Below are 24,174 nucleotides of genomic sequence, written 5' to 3'. Positions count from 1 at the left end.
CAAGTTGACCTAACCACATACCCAGAAAGGAGGCTTAAGTCTAAAATCCGTAGAAAAATTTGATGACATGATCGTTATAGTCTGTCAAGAGCATTAGCTTCAACAAAAACAAATGCTGTTACACACAATAAAATGGTAACATTGACTGAATTCCTGTTTTTAAAGCTGGCACCATTCAAAGTACTGATGTGGATGTTATCAATGGTGATCAGTCGGGATTTCTGAATATTCAAACACTCATTTGATAACAACAAGAAGACGAATAGTTTAAGAGATGACTGAAACAAATCTTACTTAAACTTAGATTAAAGATGTATTTCTTCAGTTTTGTTTTCTAGCTTTTGGTTGTAATGTGAGCTCATTACAAGATGCTGTTTATAGAGTTTCACAAAGCTGTTTTTGTTTTACACTTGCTGTAAACAGATAATACACTGTGAGATTCAAAATTAAAGAAATACAGAAACTACTGTAAACATAGAGCTCATCCATCTGTATATCATACCCAAGAAGCCAACAACAACTTTGCACAGTTGTTAAAGTATTTGAGTAAAGGAGATCCTTATCCTGGATCAAATCAGTCAATTTGCCTCAGAAACGAGTACTTCAAATGGTACCACTAATATTCAATCAGTACAACTTAAGGTAGGGTGCTATTTGACCTAAAAAAGTGATACATTTTTCTCATATAACTAAAATGAACTTTGTAATCTGTATTAAAAAAGGGACTTTTCGCCCTTATTTGAGTAGTATTGGTCAACTACTGGCTGAATTTTCCATTCTCCTGGTTGCCCACTATAATGTAGGCTACGCCATCACCAGGTTTGAAAAAAAAAGAGAAAAAAACCTACAAGTTTCTGCACTCCCACAAAAGCCAACTCACGCAACACAGGAGGAAGACAGTAATAAGTCATGAAGCCTTTCCTTCTTGATGGGTTGGTGTGGGAGGATTTCACTACAGGGTACAGAGATGGTCTGTGCTGCAGGTGAAATATCACGCTCCTGAAAATATATACACTGGAATATAAGGGAGACCCTTATACTTTGGCACAGGCTTGATTCTGTGTTTCCAAAGCTAGGTGCAGACTTTGATCTTGAGATTAATTATGATCCCTATTTAACCACCGCATTCTAACAGCTTTCTATTTCTGGGCTCAAAGCTTTTCCAGATGTGAGCCCTCGCTGTACTGCACTTGATCCCCTCCCTTAAGGGTATTTACTTGAAAGTATCCCCTCTGAAGGGAGAGTAGCTGCAGAGATGAGGCCGAACACATGCCATAGTCTGGATCAAACTCACATGAGGCTCCAGAAGAGGCCTCTTAAAGGTTTCATCATACAGCTTAAGCTAAAGATGGAAGCTAAATGGGAAATGTCTCAAAGGCAATGGTAATATCTGACTTCTGATTAGAATGTTCCTACTGTATTTACTGTGTAATCACAGATCAATGTGATGAAAGAAAAGCTACCTACTAACTTTATAACAAGATAACCTGCCCGGTAGGTCAGGCTTCCACCCTGTGTTAATTGGTGTCAGAATGAGTGTCGCCACATTAATGTTTACAACATGTATGCTACTAGACACCAGGCTCCATGTGAACTAGGTTAATCATTCAACAAAAACCTCAGTCAAAGGCCGCTGGAACATAAACAAAATGTATCCCAATTACTCAAGTGAGTTAAGATCATTACAGGCTAAGATTAACTGGCCAACTAAGCAGAAAATCCTGTGACACGTCAGTTGACAGAGGATTACGATCATGATACCTGTAATCCTCTTCAAATTACGACTACCACTGCTTTGACAAACCAGAAGAAAGAAAAAAAAATCACAGGAAAGTGCTTTGGTGAGTAAGGTTGGTACTTACCCCGTCCGTCTCTGCCACATCAACATTTCCGTTTGCATCATCATCCATCTGCTTGTGGATACTACGAATGGCCTCAAAGCTGAGGAGGGCGTTCTCATCTTTGCATAGTGGCTCATCAATGCCACAGAAACCTGGTGAAGGCACAAACGTCAGATTGTGAAGACAACTTTGACATTTTTAGGTCACCATAGATTCATCGAGTTACATTTACACAACCACTACTACAACTAGAGGTAACAAAGAATGAGGGTACATGGAAAGTAAGGAGAGGATATCAAATGTTGACAACCTTCAGATGCCCTGCAAACACTGTCTGGCGGATTTATTACATTACAAGCAGGAGCTAATGAAAACAATAAGAAAAAACTCATTTTGGAGATAACATAATAGTCATATAAACCATTTGAATTTTCATTATTGAGCAGTTAATCAAATACTGGAAAATCCTGACTCATCCCGACTCATAAACATTTTAAAACTTGTCATGTAACAGTCTGCCATGCTCCTACATGCTGTTGCACTGAACTGCTGCAGCTAAAAAAACAAAAACTCAAACAATGCCACCTTTGTCCATGGAGTCCTCTCACTCCAGACATCATCAAACTAATCCAGCAGACATTTCCTCACCCTTCTATAAGCAATAGGAGCCACAGCTGCATACCTAAAGTTTGAATAAATACTTTTCCAAGTTGTCATAAATCTGGAAAGTACAGAATGTGGCAGTCTGCTTTTTTTTATACAGACTGGAACCCTACAATTTTAGTCATGCCAGAATACAGATTGCCAGGAAGGGAACAAAAAGCACACAGAGTTGTAACCAAGCATTGTGATAATAAAGTCACTGAAGTACTCATTCTCAGAGCTTGGATATTACTCTTAATCAAGTTCCTGACCTTTAACCTTTTGTGCTCCTTGCAGAACAATTATGTTGCAAAGGTCTGAGTTGATTGTTCTCTTCAACCTCTTGGTCTTGCTGAAACGACTGAGTAGGGAAATTTCTCAGCTGAAGACAAAGACCTGTCTGATGGTAACTGATGGCATTTTACCCTGTTCTACTAAAAAGCCAGGTACCGAAACTGTTAGACCAACCGTGTAGTCCAAACAGAAGAACTCAAGAGCTTCATTTTTACACTCCTATCATCACTTTTACCTTACAGATTGGTATTAATGTATCACAGATTGTGTATCTTCATTGTAGTAATCTATTTGAGATGTAAAGATTTTAGTCAGGCAGTAGGATTAATAGTAGGAAAATTATAACGTCAGGCTCCATGATGCCTGTAATGCAGTTAAACACAGGTTATTTCATTAGGCCTGTCTGCCCTCTGTGTTCTCTCTCCTTCCTGAGGGATTAGAGATCCTCTCACACAGATCAGAGATAACGCAGACACTCCCACTGAGACATGTTTGGCATGTACTGCAGTTCACACACTTGAATTGTTAAGAAAGGGCATGGCAGGTCTACCTGTAGCGACAGCGAGTTTAAAGTAAACTCACAAGAACACAGCTCTTGAGTTTTTCTCTAGTGTATGTTTTGTGCACATCCTTTGAATTTCCAGTTATATAACTTCTTGGATCTACAAGCTGCTGCTAACTTAGCCTTGATACATAAGTAAGAGGAAACTTCCAATCTTTGTGAGGCTGAATTGAGGCATCAGAAGCAAATATAAAGCAGGAAATCGTTCTTGTGTGCTATATTGCAATATAAGCACGAAAGAGGAAGAGGTGGGACAGGGTTAAGGGTTTCATGCCAACGAGAAAAATAGCCGTGCTTCCTTTGCCTGGTTTAACAAATGCAGTGGTGACAGTGATGCAGGTTTAAAAGATAATGCTTTATCCCAGATCACAGAAGTCTGATGGTAACTGATGCTCTGGTCCCCAGCACCGCTTCAGCTCAACTCACTCGATACTGCTTCATATTAATTACTCCCACCCACACATCAGAGCTTAATCAACTGCAGACATTAGGTTTGTCTTGTGCTGACATTCACAGCCTAATTTCCCCTCCCACAAATCGATGCATCGCACCATGTCCCATTTTTAATGCCTACATTCACATGTCATGACAGGTTTGCTCTGCCGTGAGAGGCAAAACAGAAGATAATCTGTGTCACAAATTAATCACAGCTAGTGTCAAAGCTTCCATGGGATCTGCTCATGAGTAGTTTTGCAGTTAGCATACGAGTTTGATATTCCGCCACCTGACACCATGAAACCAGAAGTAGGAACACTGGATGCACAGCGTGAACTTCCGGGTAGCACAAAGTTAATTTTTGAGCCACAGTATGCAAGCACTCAGCTGCAGAGAACCTGCACAGCCACATACCAAACACACGCTACACTGACTCACACTCTCACTCATTCACACTCCCCATGTTAAACAAAGACTGACAGTTACCTCAGTGAGAGCTTACCACCTGGAACATTCTCATGCACCCAAAACTGGACCCCTCTCGCATTTGGCTTGCAAACTCCGGAGACACAAGATAAGATATTTACATACCAGTCAGCCTCCCTTTTTTTTTTAAGAGCTCATGTTACGCAAGTCGTATTGCATGCCTGTATGTGGATGAAGAGCGCACTCCGTAGCTTTGTCCCCTTTTTTTACTGCTGCACTTACTACGATACCTCTACAGCTTTGGAAATCACTGTCAATGATTTTTTTCCCCCCACACTCTGGCCTCTTGGGGCATGTGACACATTTTAGAAAAATGTGCTTCAGATGCAAAATGTGAGCAACTTGTCTCAGCAGTTCCTGTTTTAAGCAAACACTTCAGCTGGTTTAACAAAAGATAACGACAGGCAAAAAGGTAGAATGCTGGGTCTGTGCCCAGATTGCTAAGTCAAATAAGTCCTACACAAGAGTGGTTAAAAATGTGAAAGCTGGGTCACAGTATATTAGAGCAAACACCTGTGTGGTGGTTTGTCGCTTAACGGATGTAACCACTTTCATTCACTCTTCATGGACTGAGGCAAGAGATTATCACAGTGAGAGAGGAGCTTGTCTAACAAAAATTTTAACAAAAGAAGATTTTAAAAATCCTTTAACCTGATATTCTACTTTCATTTCTATGAGAAAACTATGCTATTTCATGATGTGAGGTAAGTCTCAGTGCTCCTAGCTTCAGATCCACACATTGACACCAACCCTGCTTGGGGTTTCATTGACATGCATGAAAAAAGTCAATATCCAAGATTAATTATGTAAATTTATGCCAAAACTCCCTGGCAATACTGTGTTAAATGATACTGCTCTGATTCTCATCAACTATCATTTAAACAATAAACAAAGTTTTTTTAAAGCTTCTTGTACAAATATTTATACTTATCTCAGCCAGTACAAAAAGTGGTGCTCAAACTTTGGCTGAAACAGGAACTTTTAAAATAAATGGAGATTCCATTGCCCTAATAACATGATAACAAACTCAGATACTGTTTACTCAGAACAATATTCTTTTATACTGGGACGGTTTCCATGAAATAACTAAAAATGTACCAGTGTACACAGCACTAAATGCATTACTATATTCTTCCAATCACACAGCGGTGATTTCTTATTCTTATTTATTCTTATCGTGCTCTGAAGTCCTCGAAGACTTATTCAAACAGTTTTACACCCTGCTTTCTGACACAAACTACTTCCACCCAACCTCATTTGCTCCACTAGCCTTTAAAACAATTACTCCAGTTTGCCTGGCTGATGAGTTGGAGGACAGGGCTTAATGGAGAATGTCATCCAGACTATTCTCAGCATGGCCACATATAGTGCCTGCACCATCATCAGTGGCACGAACTAAACTGTCACTGTGGTTTACAGTGTGTCTGCTCAGTTTAACAGTCTACTACAAAGTAATGCCATGGCTGATTACTCACCTGACACCCCGTTTTCAACAGCCTGACTGTCCTGCGTGGGTGAACTTGGTTTGTCCGTCCAACTTTCCCCAATGAGACACAAACAAAATATCCACAAGGTCACCAATTTGTTGAACTCCATGACTGGTGTTTGCTGGAGAGAAAACAGGAGAATCCAGTGAGTGTTCTCAGGATTACAGGATAATGAATTTACTCCTATTTCATAAATATGGGTGCCAAAAGGGGGCGTGTCCTGAGTTTTTTGACAAGGGTGGCCCATACGGGGACGTGGCTCTAGCAGTTTGACTCTCTCTTGTCATATAGCCCTGTTTAATGTTAACTTTACACAGAAACACAACAAAGTAACAATATATAAACCTTCATAGTGTAATTTCTTAAGGCCTAAAATGAAGATATTGTCGAAAGTCAAAATTCTAAGCACTTAATAACGCAAGCTAACTCTTGTATACAATATCTTTGACAGACTGTTCAAACGTTTTCTTTCAACAGTAGCTACTTCCAATATTGAGAGGTCTTTTGTCAAGACAGGCCCATGCCACCCCTGGCCCCTTTTGGACTCGTTTCAGGTCCAAATCATACAATGTGGCTGCTCAGACTCTGACATCGCAACACAAACAGGTTGTGTCATTAATCGGCTTATGGTACAAAAAATACAGTAGTGTACATAAAGATTAGCAGCAGACACATGCTACTGTATCTTGAAAGGTTTCCTTTTCCTGAATGAATGAAGGCACAGTGGTTAGCTTGCAAGTACGTCACTTACGCGAAGGATGCCTTCACATTATTTTGTCACTTAAGCTCTGCTCTGGGTTTCTCCACGCTTTGTCAGAGGAGAGGAATAATACGATTAGGGAAAGTAAGAGCAGCGTGTGCTCCTTCTGCGTCCGTATCCAGCGCTGGATGTCTGACAAGCCCCGGCTAGCTAGCTACACATCTCGGCTAACTAGGAAATGAGATTGAAAAAAAATCCAACAAAGGGTGAGTAAAAATGCAGAGCTCCACGCTAACGTTTCCGTGTTTTTGTGTTCACGTCGGTGTGAATTTGTGGTATTGTCACACCCGTGCCTAAGTTAGCAGCCGCTGACGTTGAAAAAGCGAACCACAAGACTGAGTGAGTCTCACGAGGAACGTTAATAACCATAGTTTTAGCTAGGCTAAATGTTGACAACGAATAAAGAATAAAACTAAAGTTACCTGTCATGTATCAGAGCCCGAGGATCTGTAGTTTCAGCTCTGTGTTAACATCGCAGCAGACGACACCTCACCCGCAGTTGAAGCCCAGAGAACTCCAGCTCCTGTTGAAAAAAACAGGTCTCGCTCTTTCCCCCCGACCGATTCTGAACCGAAAAAGCCGCAGAATGTGGACAGACAGCGGGCTCGTCTTCCTCTACATCACAGAGTCTCTAGTTTTAATCAGAAAGTGTCGCTCTCTTATGCTCGGAGTGTGAACTACATTTCCCATCAAATATTAATTCAAGCTTTTGCAGAAGGGTGCCACCAAGTGGTTTATTTTAGCCATTACAACTGGAGTCGTGCAACTGGATTTGTCTTTTTCTTGTGTTGTTTTTAGCCTCTGTGAGGCACTTTGTGTTGCTGTAACTTTGTGAACTGTTCAACTCTGCACTTGGAGGGGGTAGGAGGCGGGGTGGGAGGAGTAAAATAGATCTGTATGGACCACAATAATCCCAACTGACTGCAATAACAACCCTGCAATAACAACCCTGAGTTTATTGCTGTATCTTATTTCCTAATGTCACTTTAACTGCTGCTGTCATAATCCCCATTGATGCTGCTATAACTATTTTTATTATTATAACTATCATTACCATTATTATTATTATTATTATTATTATTATTATTATTATTATTATTATTATTATTATTATTATTATTATTATTATTATTAACATTATTATTGATATCATTATTATTATCACTAATTTTGTCACTATTATTATTATCATAATTATTGGCAGTATTTTTATTATTATTATTATTATTATTATTATTATTATTATTATTATTATTGCTATTGTTTGTATTTATTTTGTTTTTTGCTGTATAGAACCTGTGTTTTTATTTATCTTCTTTCTACTCTTGTCTATTCTGCACATCTTTTTTTTTGTACTACTTGCTGCTGGAATCTGAATTTCCTGAGGGAACCCTCCCAAAGAATTGATAAAGTTCCTATCTAATCTAATCTAATGTAATCTATCTTTTAAAGCATGAAAAGTGCCCTATAAATAAATAAAGTTTGAAGTTTGAAGTTTGAAGTTTGAAGAAAGTCAAGACAATTTTAAATTGAAGCTTTCTACTGGTTTTCAATAGGCTAATCAACACTTTCGTCTGTACAATTTCAGACACAAAATTTCACATTATCTCAAAACAGCGTATTATTACTATTGTTATTATTATCATTATTATTTGCTCTTCCAATCTTCATTTTTTCCCTCATTATAGGCTGTGTTGGTTTTGTACAACATTACATCACTTTGCAAGGAAGTGTGCACTGAAGTGTTTAAACTATAGACTGAATAATGTTTAGACATAGTGTTCCTATCCGTTTATGATACAGAATTTTAAAGCAAATCATCAGTTGCAGCCATATTGGAAATAAAGCAGGTTTAAGTGTCTTCACTAAAAGCCATAGGGTGCTTGCCAGTCAGTCAGGTGAGCTATTCCTCTGATTAAACTGTCTTTCACATTTACAAAGACCACCTTACCTGCCACTGTCTTTGTAAATGTGAAGGTGTCATAACAAAGACATCCCCAGAAAATGTCAACTTTCCTTAAAAGTTGACATAGTTGGCTGAATGACACTTAATGACTACACTAATAGACATGCATGGAGCTTTTTTCAACTTAATGACAGACGTTATGTCATGTTTATGACAGTGTCATGTCAGTCTTGTGCAAAAGAAGTGTTAACAAATCCCCGTACAGGAGTCAAAGCCCAAACAAACCCTGGGTTGAATTTCAACCTCCCTGAGGCAATTGCCAGCTTTCCTAATTCTAATTCTCTGAATTCTTTCGTTTTCTGCAGCATTAATTCCAAAACTTCTACAAGAGGTGTCTTATGAGCAGGTGCATGGAGTACACCATCAACACCACCACCTTGTGGCTTTTGAAAATAGTGTTAAGTTTTGTTTATTCCATGGTGGCAAATTACAGCAAAGTTAATAGATGAGAACGCTGAAGCATGTAACAGTTTCCCATGTAGAATACATGTTGACAAACTCTAATTGTAGAACATATAATTTTCAGACCTGACTTTTCAGATCTACTAGTTATATTACATAAACACCTTTCTGGAAAACCATGCCAAACATGACTGAGTGCTGCTCAATAAGTAAATATTACAGGATCCACTTGTGTGTGTGACATCACAACAAGAGATTTATTTTGAGAATACCTTCACAGCTTTATCAAAAAGGCATCAGGACACCAAGGTACAAAGAAACCATATCAGAAAAATTACAAAAGTAAACTCAAGTACAAGCCAAGCGTATTTGACATAGTGTTCCTTTACTTTGGCACACATGCAGTGTTACCACACATATTTGTGTACTGTCCAAAAGTTGAAATTGCACATTTTACATCTCACTTTACTGAAATAAAGGCATCTATGAATGAGACAATGAGGCATTAAGTGCACCAACAGTCAAGTGAACAGACCTCACAGTAGCACATGTGCAAATACTTTGTTAAAACTGATCTGACATCTACGCCCTTTAAAAACGTGTTCATCACGGAAATATATGGAAAAGGCCGTCCCAATCTTCCTCCTGTGCAGGATCAAGGCTGTTATCGTCAGGTGGTTGAGTTGTTTCACTTTTAGCACTTAATCCTGGAGTTTCTAGTCAGAAGTCTTTATCTTCAGAGGATGATATGACCATCACCTCTCGGCTTTTAAAGTCCCACACTGCTGTGAGATGGAAGGCCATGTTGGAGAAGACGACCAGATACTCAAACAAGGCAAAAAATGTATAACCTGCCAAAGAGAGAAACAGGAATGCGTTACAAACATGTTTGTACTATCATTTTGTAGCTTTCATTAACATTTATTCTATTTTTGAAAAAGTCTTTAATTTATTAGTTACTTACTCCCTGATTCGCAGTACATGTTGTGTTTCCAGTAAAAGAATCCAGCAAAAGCACAGCAGGATATGTTGAGGAATAAGAAACGCACCTTCCAGTGGTGAGACTTGGCATCCTGTGAGAGGAGAGAACCAGAACACTAATCTGGACCAGCATGTGACAAACATCAGTGTAGATTTTAAGTGTTGTGTCTTTTGGATTACCTCAGGATTTAATGAATACTTCTTTATAGCTTTCCACAAGCGGCAGGTTATCAGCATGTAGATGATGGAGCTGATAATGAAGAGGACAAAACCTTCTTTGTGGACAACTTTAAAAAACAGGGGAGAAAATACGGTTCATAAAAGAAATTTCCACCATGTCCAGTGGTTCAGACTCAGAGAAATGTAACAAAGCTCTGTAAAAAATGTAAAACTTTGTGTAACTCACAGTAGGTTTCACTGGAGGAGACATATGTCAGAAGCAGGAGGCCGAGGTTCTCAAAGATAGAAAAAGCCAGGTTCAGGCATGTCAGAAAACTCTCCGGGACTTTAGAGGAAAAACGTGCCTTGTAAAATTTAAAGTAGGTGAATGCCACAAGGAACCTCGGTGCCGAGTGCAGACCAATGCAGAAGCGCCATATGTGGCACTCAGGACTCAGGCTTATGGAGGCACTGATGGATGGCAGGTAGTTAGGAACCTGTAAAACAAAACATGATCAAGTATTTCCCAAGGAATATATATAATAGACAAATTCAAGATATTACAAATTCTGGAAATAAATGGTCTTAACTTGAAGAGGAGTCATCATGCTTTAACATGTTTTGAATATGAATATGATGTAACAATGATAGATGTCTAAACTTAACTTCTATAGATTTTTAAACCACAACTTATTCATCCTGTATATTTTTAAAATCCCTAAATCTGACTGTAAACTACGTTCAAAAATAGCTCAAGATCTTCACAGGACTTGCTAAAGTGATGGGGTCATTGGATAAGGATCTCCTAACTGCTTCATGAGGCTTTGGAGGGGTGGGCCTCAAACACCAAGTCTGCCCATACCCCTTCCCCCTACAGGCCTCTGGGGGGCTGGCTAATCAGGGGAAAGGGGTTTATGGAGCTTAAAGAGACAACAGCTGAAATGAAGCACTTTAAATGGAGGCTGAAATAAGGGTTTTCCAAGACACTAGAGTGGGAAATATAGGGTTTATATTTATATAATTTCAATCATTTAAAACTACTACCAGTGTGCACCCCCTCTTTACTAGAGTTGGGGCATTTGCCTCGTTATTGAATTTGAGTTCAAAAATGAAGTAGAACAGAACAAAAGTATTTCAAGCTAAGCCTGGGTATTTATACTGTCACGCTGAACCTGTGGTCTCGGTTGCTTCCCACCACTAGAGAGGCATCCAAAAACATGCCTGGGTCAGGATTCAAAGAACAGATATTACCTGGCAGTGAGTTCCAGTGGAGTCCTCATGGTGAAAGGTGGAGGATATGGAGACACAAGTTATGAGTCCCAGCAGCGGTAGGCACACTGTACACAGAACACATGTGCTAAAAGACACCCTGATGACCAGGGGCCTGTCATATCCAAAGGCTGATGAACCTTGTAGCATTTTTATCTGGAATAAAGAAAAATGCTTTATTCAGGTTAGATTTGATGCATTTCAGAGAGAACATTACATTCTAGACACTGAACTACATTTTGTATTAATAAAATGCATCTCAGTTAATATTTAATGCACATCTTCATACATATACATGCATTCAGTTAACACTTATTTGAATAACAGTATCAACCCACCTCCTGTTTGTTTGCAGGGAACTGGGCTTGGCAGTAACTAAGCTGTCACAACAACAACCATTTTATCAGGCTACAGACAGCATCTGAATATTCAGGACGCCAAAAAAAAAGGGTGCAATATGTAACTCTAACCGTTCAAGGGATCTGTTCAGTTGTCATCATCGCCTCCTGCTACATTTTTCTTTGAATGTTCCTAAAAGATGCCATTACGCTCGCGGATGTAACATCCTCCCGGAGTGACTGTACAGGACAAACATCTGAACCCGGAAGAAAACAGGAGAGGAGGAGAGTGATGGTTGCTACGTTTGGGCGGTGCGGCTTTTTAAAGAAGCTGCACCCATCACTAAGCACATGCGTAATAATGCAAGAAAATATGTGTATCGATGGGTAAAATCCACGTGGTGATAAGAGACGGAGCAGGTTAATGCTGGGCTAATGTGACGATGCAATGAACTGTCCGTGGTGCTGAAATTAATAGTTAATCTATATGTGCAGCAATTTCTTTCTTTTTTCCCTTTTAATTAAAAATAAATAAATAAATAAATAAATAAATAAATAAATAAAAAAGAAGAAGAAGACGGTGTAAGTTTTTGTTTCTGTATGAGTGGGATTGTCTCGGTATATGGGAATAACGTGTCCGATGCCCCGCCCCTCTTTTCTTCAGCGCGTCATGTTCAATCCCCAAACGCAGAACGATGATCCTCGGCATCCATCCAGCTGATTTCTCTTTATTTTTGTTTTATAAGTTACAGAGGATGTAATTTTATCACAAAAACTTTACCTAATGGTCTTTTAGAAGTAGTGCTCTGATTTACTAAGATGAAACGGTGGAAAATCCAAGTTTTACCATGCCTGCTTCTGTGTGTGTGCATTTTGCCAAGTAAGTTTGAATTTATCTTTATTTTATTTCTCTAATAGGTGATTTCAATGAATTTTTAAATTACATTTATTTAGCATGTAGTTTATTATTATTATTAATTTAATGGCACGCAGAATATCAGGAGGAAAACTACTTGCAAGGATAACAACAAAATGTGAAGGTTTTCAGACTTTGTCAGATGACTTACATTTATTAAATAAGTCGAGTAGACCATTAAACAATTTACATTTTTTAAAATCTGAATTCATGTCTTCTTCCACAAAGCCCACAACCCAGGGCCAGCATCTTGTAGCTGCTGTTATCAAGGGATTTACAGCAATTATAATCCCTCAGACCGTCTTTGTTTCTAGCTCAGAGGTATTACTGGAGCACCAGTTCAGGGTTAACATCTGGCTGGACTGAACATATTGTAAGCTCTGAAACCAAGACCCAGCTAAATAAGAAATAACAGGGTTTCCATGTTACAAAAATTTTGATTTCCTCATAAAAATATATGAAGATGCCATTCACAGTTGTGTTTTGGGGTTTAACTGTTCGCATCACTGTTTACACAGCACATGTTAAACCCCTGTTCATGCTCATTTTGATAATCACATGATATGTATGTGTCCACTGAACACATGCTACACATCACATACATAATCTGAACTAAAACAGTCATGCTGCATGATGGTAGATCTGCCTGATCTCTTAGCAGGGCTTTACAGGAGGGATAGGTCCCTCTGTTCCCTGACACCATCTGTCATGGATCACATTTTCACTCATGTCAATGCCACCCTCCTGTGTCAATCACTCCATTTGCTTGAATGAAAATGACATCAGCTTGACCAAAAAACATGAGAGATAAAAGTTAATTTACAGAAAAGCAATTCTGGTTGTACATTATGTGTCTCCCAATCTTAGCCTGTCGTTGTGCTCATGGGAAATTCGCTCAGAAGCTCCTGAATGACCTATTCACCAACTACACCAGCGCTCTGAGGCCTGTGGAGGACACAAAGAACATACTGAATGTGACGCTGCAGGTTACACTGTCACAAATCATCGATATGGTAATACAACACTGAACACATGATACAACAAGATTTAATGTCTGAGAAGAATCTGCTCCATAACCACCAATTCACCACATGCTTTTATTTTCCTAATGAATCGTGTTTAAGGTGTGAACACTGACTGGAAATGAAACAGATGTAGTGTCTTGTTTTTGAAGAGGTGCTGGAAAAACCAAACAATGGTGACCACCAAAGTTGAAGAGTGGAATCCAATGTACCAATGTAAAAAGGTGGAGTTGAGGCAGCTTGAATTGGTTCGTTTTTGGCTGTATGGACTGAAACCATCCTCTAGTTCTGACAACTTATGCAAAAAAATAATAATAACCCTTTAAATAAACAAAACAAGTTTAAAAAAAAGTACCGTGTTTTTGCATTACAACCTTTTGAAATGAGCTATGAGATCAGCTTTTTTTGTACCAGGCTGTAGACATTTGAATTTAACTTGTATATATATGATGACATTTCTGTTTCCCCTGTAACATCTTCATTATTGTCACTAGTTTTCTGCATTGTTAAATGTTTTACAGGATGAACGAAACCAAATTCTGACTGCATATCTATGGATACGACAAGTGTGGGTAGATGCACACCTGAAATGGAATAAAGATGATTACGATGGACTTGATACCATCCGTATACCTAGTAGTTATGTATGGAGACCTGATATAGTCCTATATAACAAGTAGGTCGGACTGGTATTGGGTTAATCATTGGCTTTTTTTTAATCCCAGTTTGGCTATTGATGGTCAGTATAAAGGACACAGGCTGAACATTCTTTAAAGGCATTTCTCGGGGGAGTGTTCAGGCCTTTGTCTGCTTTTTATACTTCAGCAATAGAAATGATCATATGCAGCCAATTTGGAAAAGATTAATAAACCTAAAATAATCATACTTAATAAAAAACAGACTTACTACTTGTATTGGCCATTGAGTTTAAGGAGGAAGAAAGTGAAGCCCAAAGGATATTACATTTATCATGATAATTTGCTAATGGCTCACATTATATGTGGGATTATATAAAATGAACAGGTGCTAAAGCAAAATTCAGAACCCAGGGTGGGATAAGGGTCCAGTTTGTGTTACCACCTGAGCTGTGAATCTTTTAATAACAATACATTTTATTTGTGAGCGCCTTTAAGACACTCAAGTCGCCTTACATCACAAGTAAAAAAAACAAGAACAATCAACTACAGAAAAAAACAACAAACAGCAGAAGTGAGGATGGCAAGGTCAACCAGTATAAGCTATACAAAACAAATGATTTTCAAACTGGGATTTGCAAGAGGAGACACAAGTTATATCCCGGATTGTTGTCACCAGATAATTGGCTAAAGAAACCAGACGAAACTAGGTAATAATCTAAACATACTTTGTTGGATTAAAAAATATTTATTAATACAGATGGAAAAAAAAGAAAATGCTGCTATTGCAACCTTCTAGTGAGACAGGCTCATACGTTTTATGATAGATTAAAATTTAATCTGAATCAAAGCTGGAAGAAAGTCTGCAATTAATTTGAAATTAGGAATTGGTAGAAGACAGAAAGATAGGACCAACACCTAAATATCACAACAACATGTAGCATTATTTAGGAGTTATAAAAAGCAGACACAGCACTGAGGAAGGAGTACAGCTCTCTTAAATGTGTTGACTCCTTCTCCAGTAGGTGTACTTGTGCCCTCTTATACTGACCAGCTTTTAAATTGAAATTCTTCTTCCCCTCACTCCTTTATTTTTTACCATGAGTCTGAATAACCTCCTGAATGAAAATGTCTTGGGCTAATTTCCTTCTTCAGACCATTTTCTTTCTGATTTCAGTGCCGATGACCATTTCACAGGCCCCATGGATACTAATGTCGTAATCCGACACGATGGCGAGATAATGTGGGACTCTCCAGCTATCACAAAGAGCTCCTGCAAAGTGGACGTGTCTTTTTTCCCCTTTGATGCCCAGCAGTGCAGGTTCACATACGGCTCCTGGACCTACAACGGGAACCAGCTGGACATCCTGAATGCCCTGGAGAGCGCAGACTTGGCAGACCTGGTGGACAACGTGGAGTGGGAAGTGATGGGAATGCCAGCAAAGAAGAATGTTATCCAGTACGGCTGCTGTGCTGACCCTTACCCTGATGTGACGTACACTTTAAAACTGAAGAGGAGGGCTTCCTTCTATGTCTTCAACCTGCTGATACCCTGTGTGATGATTTCTTTCTTGGCTCCATTGGGCTTCTACCTGCCTGCTGACTCTGGGGAAAAGGTGTCTTTGGGTGTTACTGTAATGCTGGCACTCACCGTCTTTCAGCTGCTGGTTGCAGAGATCATGCCGCCGTCCGAGAATGTGCCACTTATTGGTGAGAAAGCAAATGACAGTATCAGCTTAAGCTAGCCCACAGGCAATGCTCTATTAATAAACCGTTGCTTGTCTCTTTTTGTCTTCAACAGGAAAGTATTATATTGCAACTATGACCATGATCACAGCCTCTACTGCCCTGACCATCTTCATCATGAACATCCACCACTGTGGCCCAGACGCCAAACCTGTCCCAAAGTGGGCCAAGACGGTCATCCTGCAGCACATGGCCAGAATGTGTTTCGTCTACGAAGTTGGGGAGAACTGCATGTCGCCACAGCCAGAAAAACAGGAGCCTCCACCAACGAAGAATAACAACTGCACCATGAACGGGCAAGCAGGAGCCGGCAGAGACGACTGCGTCTTCAAAATGGAAAGAGCTCAAGGGATGTCAGAAGAGAGAGAAGACATAGACCAGATGATGAGTCCAAGAGGGTCAATAGGGAGGAACCCAACAAACAACTACAGTGCTTGGAAGAATGGCGTCTACATGAGCATGGAATGTGGAGAGACGGAGGCGCAGAGGAGGTGCAGGAAAGGAGGAGTGAGTGACGGAGAGAAAAAAGACAAAGGGGTGTCATGCAATGAGAGGGAGCTGATGAGAAACATTGAGTACATAGCAAACTGCTACAGAGACCAAAGGGCCACGCAGAAACGGACTGGGGAGTGGAAGAAAGTGGCCAAAGTGTTAGACCGCTTCTTCATGTGGTTATTTTTCATCATGGTGTTTTTAATGAGTCTACTAATTATGAGTAAAGCTGTCTGACAGCAGGAGTGGGTTCCATGACAATGTAGTTCTGTGTATTTAGCATTATTACACATTCAGTGATCTCTCAGATTACCTTTGATCACAAATCTGATGAAAATTTTCCTGAAGGAGGCAGTGATTGTGAGATTATAGTTAGATCCTTGATACACTTTATGGGTCCTGTGGTTAATAAGTCACACTACCTGTTTTTTGTCCAAGTGAATGTCATAAATCTGTGTCCCAAGCAAGGATGTTTATTTTCAAATTAATTAATTTATTTATTAGAATAAAATAAATATTAACTCTTCATCACTGTGTATGTCTTTTTACCTAAACAAGCCAAAGGATTCAGAAAAGTAACACAAAGAAGTGACAAATAAATAAACCAAATTTCTTTAATCCTCAATGAACACCTTCATCAAGAGAGTTAAAGCTGTAAAATTCTGAAATGAATGTAATATTATACCAGTACAGCACAAAGAACATTAATACAATGATACAATTTCATTTAGAAACAAATCCCACTAAAAAGATCATAGTATCTTTACATTAACATAGACAGGTAATACACAGAATCACACATTTGGACATAAGAGTGAATAAAATAACAAACGTGATCAGGAAAGATTCTGTGCATAAAACCATGAAATGAGAAAAAATGATCTTGCAGTAAACCACATGGATTATCTTATAAATCCCTCGCATCATCACCAGTAGCTGTGCTTGTAATGTGTATTATCCCTGGTCTTTATGTTGCAAATGGAGCCTTAATCTGAATCACAAGGAAAGTAACATGCTTCCTAAGCAGGGATGTCTTGTGATGTACAAAAATAAGGCAGTATAGAAGTGTTTTTGTTTGTTTTGGAGACTTTTCTTTAGCCAGAGAAGAAAATCAGTACAGACCCAGGATTGACTTTAAACAGAGACCATTAAACCATCTGAGGCCTAAGAGTGACAATTAAACATCCTCAGTGTAGAACATGCTGTGGAAAGGCAACCACTCCATCCTATGATACTAGTAAATTTCTACTTATTTAGAGTTATATTTAATCCTTTAAAGTTTCAGTCCTCATTTATTCATTCACATGGGATGTCAGCTCTTTTACACCTTTTCACATTTTTCAAACAGGTGAAATATAATCCTTTTTGATAGTAAATTAGAAGGGAAAATACAAAATACACATCCACAGGATTTATACTAAAGGTCAAACCATGCAGATCTTAAAGATTACATTAACAAAATTAGATTACATGAGTTATTTTGAAACTGTATAGCGCAAGGTAAATGTCATTTTAGATCTATGTTATTCTTGAACTTTCTGATGTTAAGTAAACAAATAAAAAAAAACAGAAAACAAAAAAAAAACAAGGCCCTCTATGCTGTTCTAGCACTGAGATATAAGACATTAAAAGACTTGTTCATGGGGTTTACCTTCAGTGTAATCTATTTCTCCACATTTAATGAAAAATAAACCGATTAAAAAAAAAGAGAGTTGGAATGTAGGGGGAAAAAGTACTGATGTTCGAACTTAAACAAGCATTCCTGTATAAAAAAAATGTATTCCAGGTGTGGACAGGCTTAAGAACAGGTTTAACAACAGCGAAACACGACATTTTCACGTTTCTATGTTTAGGCCTCAAGTACAGCTTTAACACCAGGCATAAGGAGTTAGGTTGACGCTACTTTTCTTTGCAGTAATTGAATTATTTTATTCCGTAAAGATCTTGTTTGCATCCCATAAATAATTGGGTTTAGATTAGCCGGAACCACATGAAATAGAATATATGCAATCTTCCTCAGATCTGGGTAATCTGGGAAACGGTGAAGAATGATTGTTAAAAAGCCTGACCACAGCATGATCAGATACAGGACCAGGTGGCTCGCACATGTCTGCAGCGCTCTGTTATTCAGCTCCTTGTTTTTCCTGATCCAGCAGATTAGAGCTATTTTAATGTAGGTGACACCTATGCCTCCAATGGAGCAGCTGAACAGCAGCACAGTGAAAAACAGTCCATAGATGTTGTTGATCAACACATCATCACAGGAGAGCTTGAAGAGTGAAGCGTTATCACAATAAGCATTCTGTATGAGGGACCTGCAACGAGACAGCCGCACTGTGAGACCAATGAGTACAGAGACCAGGACTAAAGATACCCCCCATGCTGTGGCTGATAGCCCGATCACAGCTTTAGTGGTCATAATGGAGCTGTATCTTAAAGGGTGACAAATTGCAACATATCTATCAACAGCCATGATGATGAGGATCATATGTGAGGCAGATCCAAACGTGTGGCTGAAAAATGCTTGAACGGCACACTGTCTGAAGGTCATAAAGCGTTCTGTGGAAATGATGTGAGCCATCAGCTGAGGCAGGAGGACCGTGTTACCCATCAGGTCATTGACAGACAGGTTACAGAAGAGAATGTACATCGGCTGGTGCAGACTCTTCTCTGTGATGATGAGCACTAGGACTCCAATGTTGGAAAAAAGCAGAGAGAAGTAGACAAACAGCAGTAAAAAAAAGAGAGGGTATGTGTACGCTGGGGAAATATTGAAGCCTTGGATTTCCAGGATTTCTCCTGAAACAGTTATGTTGCTTTTCATTACTTTAGTAGTTAAGAGAAACCTGAAGGAGGAAAAAAAGACTCATAATTCATCAGAATAAAACAAAAACATCCAAACATTAGTTTTGTCTGTATGTACAATACTGCGACGGTATGAAAATTATACAATGCAAATTAAATAAAGCATACATACACAGCTGATGCTCATGCACCTTCAAGTGGCATAACAGTAAATGCTCAGCAAAAGCCACAATCAGGCATATTTACAGTGTTGTAAAATGAAAAGAAACTCTGATACTTGTTCTCCCAGATGCCACCACCCTGTTGTAGAAATCCCAACTCTTCCTCTCTTTTATCCTCAGGGTGAGAACATTTGAAAGTCCTCCCAGATAGAGCTCGAGGGGTGGTACGATAAGAACTATCATGTAAATGGGCAAGTATGTAACACAATTTGATAAGTAACAAGCAAGACATGTTTAGAAAGGCCATGATGTCAAAGGTCAGAAATCATAACAGCTTTTTTCTTGAAACGAGGTTGTGTCAACATACTGTCAGAATTTGAGGTGTGAGTTTGGCTCAATTGATGGGGCAGGAGCTGCACAAACAGAAGCTATAGCCCTCATAATTCTGGCATGGTTTAGATGCCATCAACTGCTTGCGTTAGACAAATTAAAGAAGCTATGTGAGGACCATCTGGAAAAACTTGTGTTTTTCTGGGATAAAGACTCTGTTTCCTATGATCACTTGCACCCTCTGTCATGAGGACATAACTCTAACCACTCTTACTTACCGGATACAATGTGAGGAGATAATGAATTTAGTGACAATTACGTAGCCCTATTGTTTGAAACATAATGACTAGCAAACTTTGTAGACTCAGTTCGTAGTGCAGTTTGGTAGTGAGCTAGAATGAACATTATCACAAACGCGTTAAGCCACTTTATCCGTGTTTTAGCTCGTGCTCTATCACTCTCCCGTTGAGCTTTCTTCTGCTCTTCTGGTCGTTTTCCTTTTGACAGTCTCTCTCCAGTGTCCAAATCAGTCCAGTCCCACAAAACGTGATAGGGAGGCTTAGAAATAGCATTTTTTGGAGATAATAACTTCATTTGAATTTGCGGGTTAAAATCAGGCATATATCTAGAAATGAGACTTTTTCAACATAGCTTACAAAGTCCACAAAGTCCCTTTCAAAAGCCTAAAAGCCTAAAAGAGTCAAACCTGTGAGACCTCACACAGTTTTTTTTTTGTCATCCTCTGCTTAAATCTGTGCATGCTTGTTGCTGCCAAGTTAGGGTTGCCAGGCCTGATGGCACATATCCTACACAGTGCTAGTGAAAGAGACTCCTGAAGAAATCATGAGTGTTGGCAGATATGTTTGAAGATTTGTTGTCTAAAGTTGTCATTTCCACCAAGCAGTCTGGTTCGGTTCAATATGGTTTGGCCCGGTTTGGTACATTTAAGTCTAACCCCATTTGTGTGTCCACAGCAAGGCTGTGCGCTCTCATGGTACGCGGTGTGTAAGCCGAAAGCTGTAGCTGTTAAACAATAGTGTGACGCAGCACTACAGTTTACCCTGCTAATAAATCCAACAAGGAAGAAAAACACGACACAGTAAACAAAGAGCACAGATGGAAGACATGCAGCATTTTATTCTCTCTGTGATTGGCATGTAGCTCTTTGATACAAAGTGCAATCAAGCTTTGTTTCAGAGAAGACTGTGTGCCGCCAGAAGATATGCAGCCGCTGTCGGGTTAAGTGACGATTCTTTTGACCAACCAACGGTCTGCAGTGTTGTAGCTCCACCTTCCGAGAGCGGATCGGTTCAGTCTGGCACCCATACAAACGGATCCCAAAAAGTGGGACAGCTCGTCTTGGCTCTGTCCCGTCAGTGGAAACGCCACAAAATGTGTGCCGTATCGAGATGAACCAAACGGGTCTGCTCGGTGGAAACGCGGCTTAACAGATACATGCCACTAACAACTTGTCCAAATTCAGCTTTAATTCACCTTTAAGTTACACACAGAATAAAATGTGGATGAAAATTCATATTCGGACATCAAGGGTATATAAAAATATACATGCCAAACAAAATTAAGGATAGGCACAAGATGATTAATATTTTTAAGATTGTGTCAATTTCATCAAAACCCACTGAAGACTTTAAGAATATGGACATAGAAAACCAACAAGCCTAAACTGAGTTCAAGTGTGTCTGAAATATTGAATTCCTGATCATAGCGTTGATTCCCTGATGTAGTGACCTTTGACCTCTGATCACCAAACTTTAAAACTTGCATCTTTGAGCATCAGTGAATACCTAGGCCAAAAATAAAGTTTCTTCCAGATATTCTGAAAATGGGTGTTCAACAATCAATGTTCTGTGACAAGGTTATCATAAATTATGTGATGCACAGTTTTTTCAGCTTATACTTGGGTAAAATTGTCATTTTTTTTTCAAGACACTGACGAAAAATGTTTTATAATTTGTTGAAGACACTTGGTAGAGGCTACTCTGTAAAGCCTACGTCAGTGTTAACTAACACCATTCAAAAATACTCAAACACAGATGGTTTTACACCTGCAAGCAGTTTGGGGTTCAGTGTCTTGCTAAAGGACACTCTAGCATGTGAGCTGCTGGAGCTGGAATCCAACCACCAACATTTTTATATTAACTCACTATCACTGAGTCGCAGCTGGCTTTGTTATATAAAATCCTGCAAGTCTTTAACAATAGAGCAGAGTTTTCACATTGAGCTGCACAGGCCGCTGTGAAGGTCACCCGTGAACAACATTTTCTGATGCCCAAGGACATTAAAAGCTATCAATAAAGGTCCCAAAGGTGTTTAAAGGGTCAAATCAATTATCAGAGTTTATGAGTCCATGGTGTCGATGTCTCTTGGGTGAGATAATTTTTTTTCCTGATGTCCTAATGTCCTCACAGTCCCTCTGTATTCTCTTTGTGGGTATTCTTTTCCCAAAGGCCAAATGTGACCAGTTCAGTGCTCTGTTTCAATAAGGATTTGTTTCCTTAGGGTCAAAAACTGGAAAAGTGGTTATTTGTACAAATGTGGGATGTTTTGCTTTAACAGTTGGTTTGTCAATCCTTAGTCACTTATTATTTTCCTTTATTTCACATCACAGATAAAGGAGGAAAAAATGACACAGAGCAATTTTTCTGCTTTGGAACTGGAACAACAGCTGCAGCTTTAATTTTCAAAGTGGTTTAGTTGGTGGTTCTTGCTTTTCTTGTGTGAAATGTTTTTCTTTGGTTTCCCCACAGAGTCTTGGGTGGTTCACCCTCTGTACTGGCTTCTTCCTGCACCTGCACCTGCACACCTGTTCTACATCATGGTCAAGAGCCTGCACTTGAGCTCTGAAAAGAGAAGAGAACAGTGCCAGTGTATTTCAGCTTTGGCCAGTGGTATAACGGCTGGCTCCTCAGTAGAAAAAGTATCTTCAAGTTTCTGGTTTCTAGTCAAGTTTAATCTTTGTCTAACTGCTGCTGTACTCTCTTTGTTTCTCTTTGAACCTCTTGCCACACTTTCTCCCTGGACTCTCGCCTGCTTCCACATACCTTACACTAAAGACATAAGTGCAATGTCTTTAGTGTACATCTGGATCCCCTACACTAAAGACATTGCACTTCTTCTCCATTCAATAAATCACTTAAACTGCTTCTTCTGCCTCTGCCTGCTTTTGGGTCCAGTTTAACACACATCATCACAGATTAATGGAATTAAAAATTTAATAATTTCAGTCAAAGAATCAAATGTTTTTACAGATTGTCACATGTTTTGCGACATCACAGGTTACAGCGTCTCTGAGGATTTATTAAAGGTGGAATGTCATTATTGAGCGGACGCTCATGGACTGTCCTGGGATTAATTACACAGTGAAACAGTTAATAACAAACTGTTGACTGATCTCCCAGAGGGGCTCATTAATAAATATGTTTTGACGAAGTGCTGAGGCTCTTATCTGATGTAACTCTGCCACTTTGGAGACTATTTAGTTACATAACAGTATTACAGCAGACCTGATCTAAACTGTTGGAGTAGGTTAAAGTTCATTGATGTTAATGAAAACTTTTCAAAGTGAAAGAAACTTGAAGAAGACTTTTCAAACATTTGGAGGTATATACCTGCACTACTGAAAGCTTAAACATGGAGTCAACACATCTCACAGCCAAAAAAAAAGAGAAGTATTTCATTAGACTTAATATAAGCCACTTACACGGATGAGTCTACAAAAAAAAGTCTTAATCAAAGAAAGCAGAAGACAAAAATGATTCCTGAAAACATTTTTTTTTTAATTTAAAGAAATGAATTTCTTATCGCACAGTGGCTCAATCGTTAGTTCTGCAGCCTCACAGCAAGAAGGTCACCAGTCCGATTCCCAGCTTGGCAGAGGGGCCTCTCTGTGTGGAGTTTGCATGTTCTTTCCGTACATGTGTGGGTTCTCTCAAGGTTCTCCGGCTTCCTTCCACAGTCCAAAAACATGCTCATCAGGTTAATTGATCACTCTAAATTGTCTGTAGGCGTGAGTTTGTGTGTGAAAGTCTGTCTGTTTGTGTCATCTCTGTGATTGACTGGCGACCAGTCCAGGGTGTACTCTGCCTATCGTCCAATGACAGCTGGGACAGGCTCCAGCCACCCTGAGCAGGATAAGCGGTTTGGTAAATGAATGAATGAACTTCTTATACCCTGTCAAGATTGTTTTACTCTTTACAAGCAATTTGACCTCATTTTTACAGTTACAAACGGCAGACACTTTTGTCCAAAGTGACGCACAACACAAGCAAGAATTTAGACAGGAGGTAAAAATTAGTGTGACAAAAGTGCTACAAGTTATTTGGCTGCAGATGCTGCCATTGAGTGCAAGATTATTATTTTTTTAATAATGTAGAATAATCTAGCCAACTAACCACAATTAATTGCTGCAACAATATACTTCAACC

At 39.2% G+C, this 24,174-nt stretch overlaps 4 protein-coding genes across 5 annotated transcripts in view; 1 reads left to right on the top strand and 3 right to left on the bottom strand.

The window, feature by feature from the left end:
* LOC141797613 (stromal interaction molecule 1-like) overlaps positions 1–7,185 on the bottom strand; it is a 29,079-nt gene extending 21,894 nt beyond the window's left edge. Inside the window, exons 1-3 of the mRNA XM_074679174.1 lie at positions 6,930–7,185; positions 5,736–5,868; positions 1,863–1,993 (exon numbers count right to left, since the gene is read on the bottom strand). Of these exons, the coding sequence (XP_074535275.1) occupies positions 1,863–1,993; positions 5,736–5,856 (252 nt within the window). The 5' untranslated portion in view covers positions 5,857–5,868; positions 6,930–7,185. The remainder of the gene's footprint in view (positions 1–1,862; positions 1,994–5,735; positions 5,869–6,929) is intronic.
* Positions 7,186–9,136: 1,951 nt separating this feature from the next.
* Positions 9,137–11,901, bottom strand: LOC141797614 (acyltransferase PGAP2-like). Of its 2 annotated transcripts, none has more exons than XM_074679176.1 (6): positions 11,755–11,897; positions 11,267–11,440; positions 10,263–10,512; positions 10,037–10,143; positions 9,840–9,948; positions 9,137–9,726 (listed from the first exon to the last, which is right to left on the bottom strand). In XM_074679176.1, exons 2-6 carry the CDS (start codon positions 11,432–11,434, stop codon positions 9,596–9,598), a joined length of 765 nt encoding a protein of 254 aa, XP_074535277.1. In that variant the 5' UTR covers positions 11,435–11,440; positions 11,755–11,897; the 3' UTR covers positions 9,137–9,595. The 2 variants fall into 2 exon arrangements, with proteins under 2 accessions (XP_074535277.1, XP_074535276.1); XM_074679175.1 differs by having other exon boundaries at positions 9,138–9,726; positions 11,623–11,901.
* A 540-nt stretch (positions 11,902–12,441) lies between these two features.
* On the top strand, positions 12,442–16,670 carry chrna10a (cholinergic receptor, nicotinic, alpha 10a). The gene is made up of 5 exons (XM_074680024.1): positions 12,442–12,502; positions 13,406–13,551; positions 14,082–14,236; positions 15,373–15,905; positions 15,997–16,670. Exons 1-5 carry the CDS (start codon positions 12,442–12,444, stop codon positions 16,668–16,670), a joined length of 1,569 nt encoding a protein of 522 aa, XP_074536125.1.
* A 1,494-nt stretch (positions 16,671–18,164) lies between these two features.
* LOC141798040 (olfactory receptor 52E4-like) lies at positions 18,165–19,257 on the bottom strand. The gene has a single exon (XM_074679808.1). It carries the CDS (start codon positions 19,255–19,257, stop codon positions 18,322–18,324), a length of 936 nt encoding a protein of 311 aa, XP_074535909.1. The 3' UTR covers positions 18,165–18,321.
* Between the last annotated feature and the right edge of the window lie 4,917 nt (positions 19,258–24,174).

This window comes from Halichoeres trimaculatus, unplaced genomic scaffold (genome assembly GCF_033239565.1).
Source record: "Halichoeres trimaculatus isolate MK-OKI-2021-1 unplaced genomic scaffold, fHalTri1.1 fHalTri1_scaffold_9, whole genome shotgun sequence".
NCBI classification, from domain to species: domain Eukaryota; kingdom Metazoa; phylum Chordata; class Actinopteri; order Labriformes; family Labridae; genus Halichoeres; species Halichoeres trimaculatus.
This window is presented reverse-complemented; position numbering and strand designations above follow the sequence as displayed.

Excerpts from the sequence above, each read along its gene's own strand:
- LOC141797614 (XM_074679175.1), bottom strand. The coding sequence starts at position 11,434 with ATGCTACAAGGTTCATCAGCCTTTGGATATGACAGGCCCCTGGTCATC. Across the intron at positions 9,949-10,036 it reads AGTATTCATTAAATCCTGAG|GATGCCAAGTCTCACCACTG; the intron begins GTAATCCAAAAG and ends CTCCTCTCACAG. Across the intron at positions 9,727-9,839 it reads CATGTACTGCGAATCAGGGA|GTTATACATTTTTTGCCTTG; the intron begins GTAAGTAACTAA and ends TCTCTTTGGCAG.
- LOC141798040 (XM_074679808.1), bottom strand. The coding sequence starts at position 19,257 with ATGAAAAGCAACATAACTGTTTCAGGAGAAATCCTGGAAATCCAAGGC.
- chrna10a (XM_074680024.1), top strand. The coding sequence starts at position 12,442 with ATGAAACGGTGGAAAATCCAAGTTTTACCATGCCTGCTTCTGTGTGTG. Across the intron at positions 12,503-13,405 it reads GTGTGTGTGCATTTTGCCAA|CCTGTCGTTGTGCTCATGGG; the intron begins GTAAGTTTGAAT and ends TCCCAATCTTAG. Across the intron at positions 15,906-15,996 it reads CGAGAATGTGCCACTTATTG|GAAAGTATTATATTGCAACT; the intron begins GTGAGAAAGCAA and ends TGTCTTCAACAG.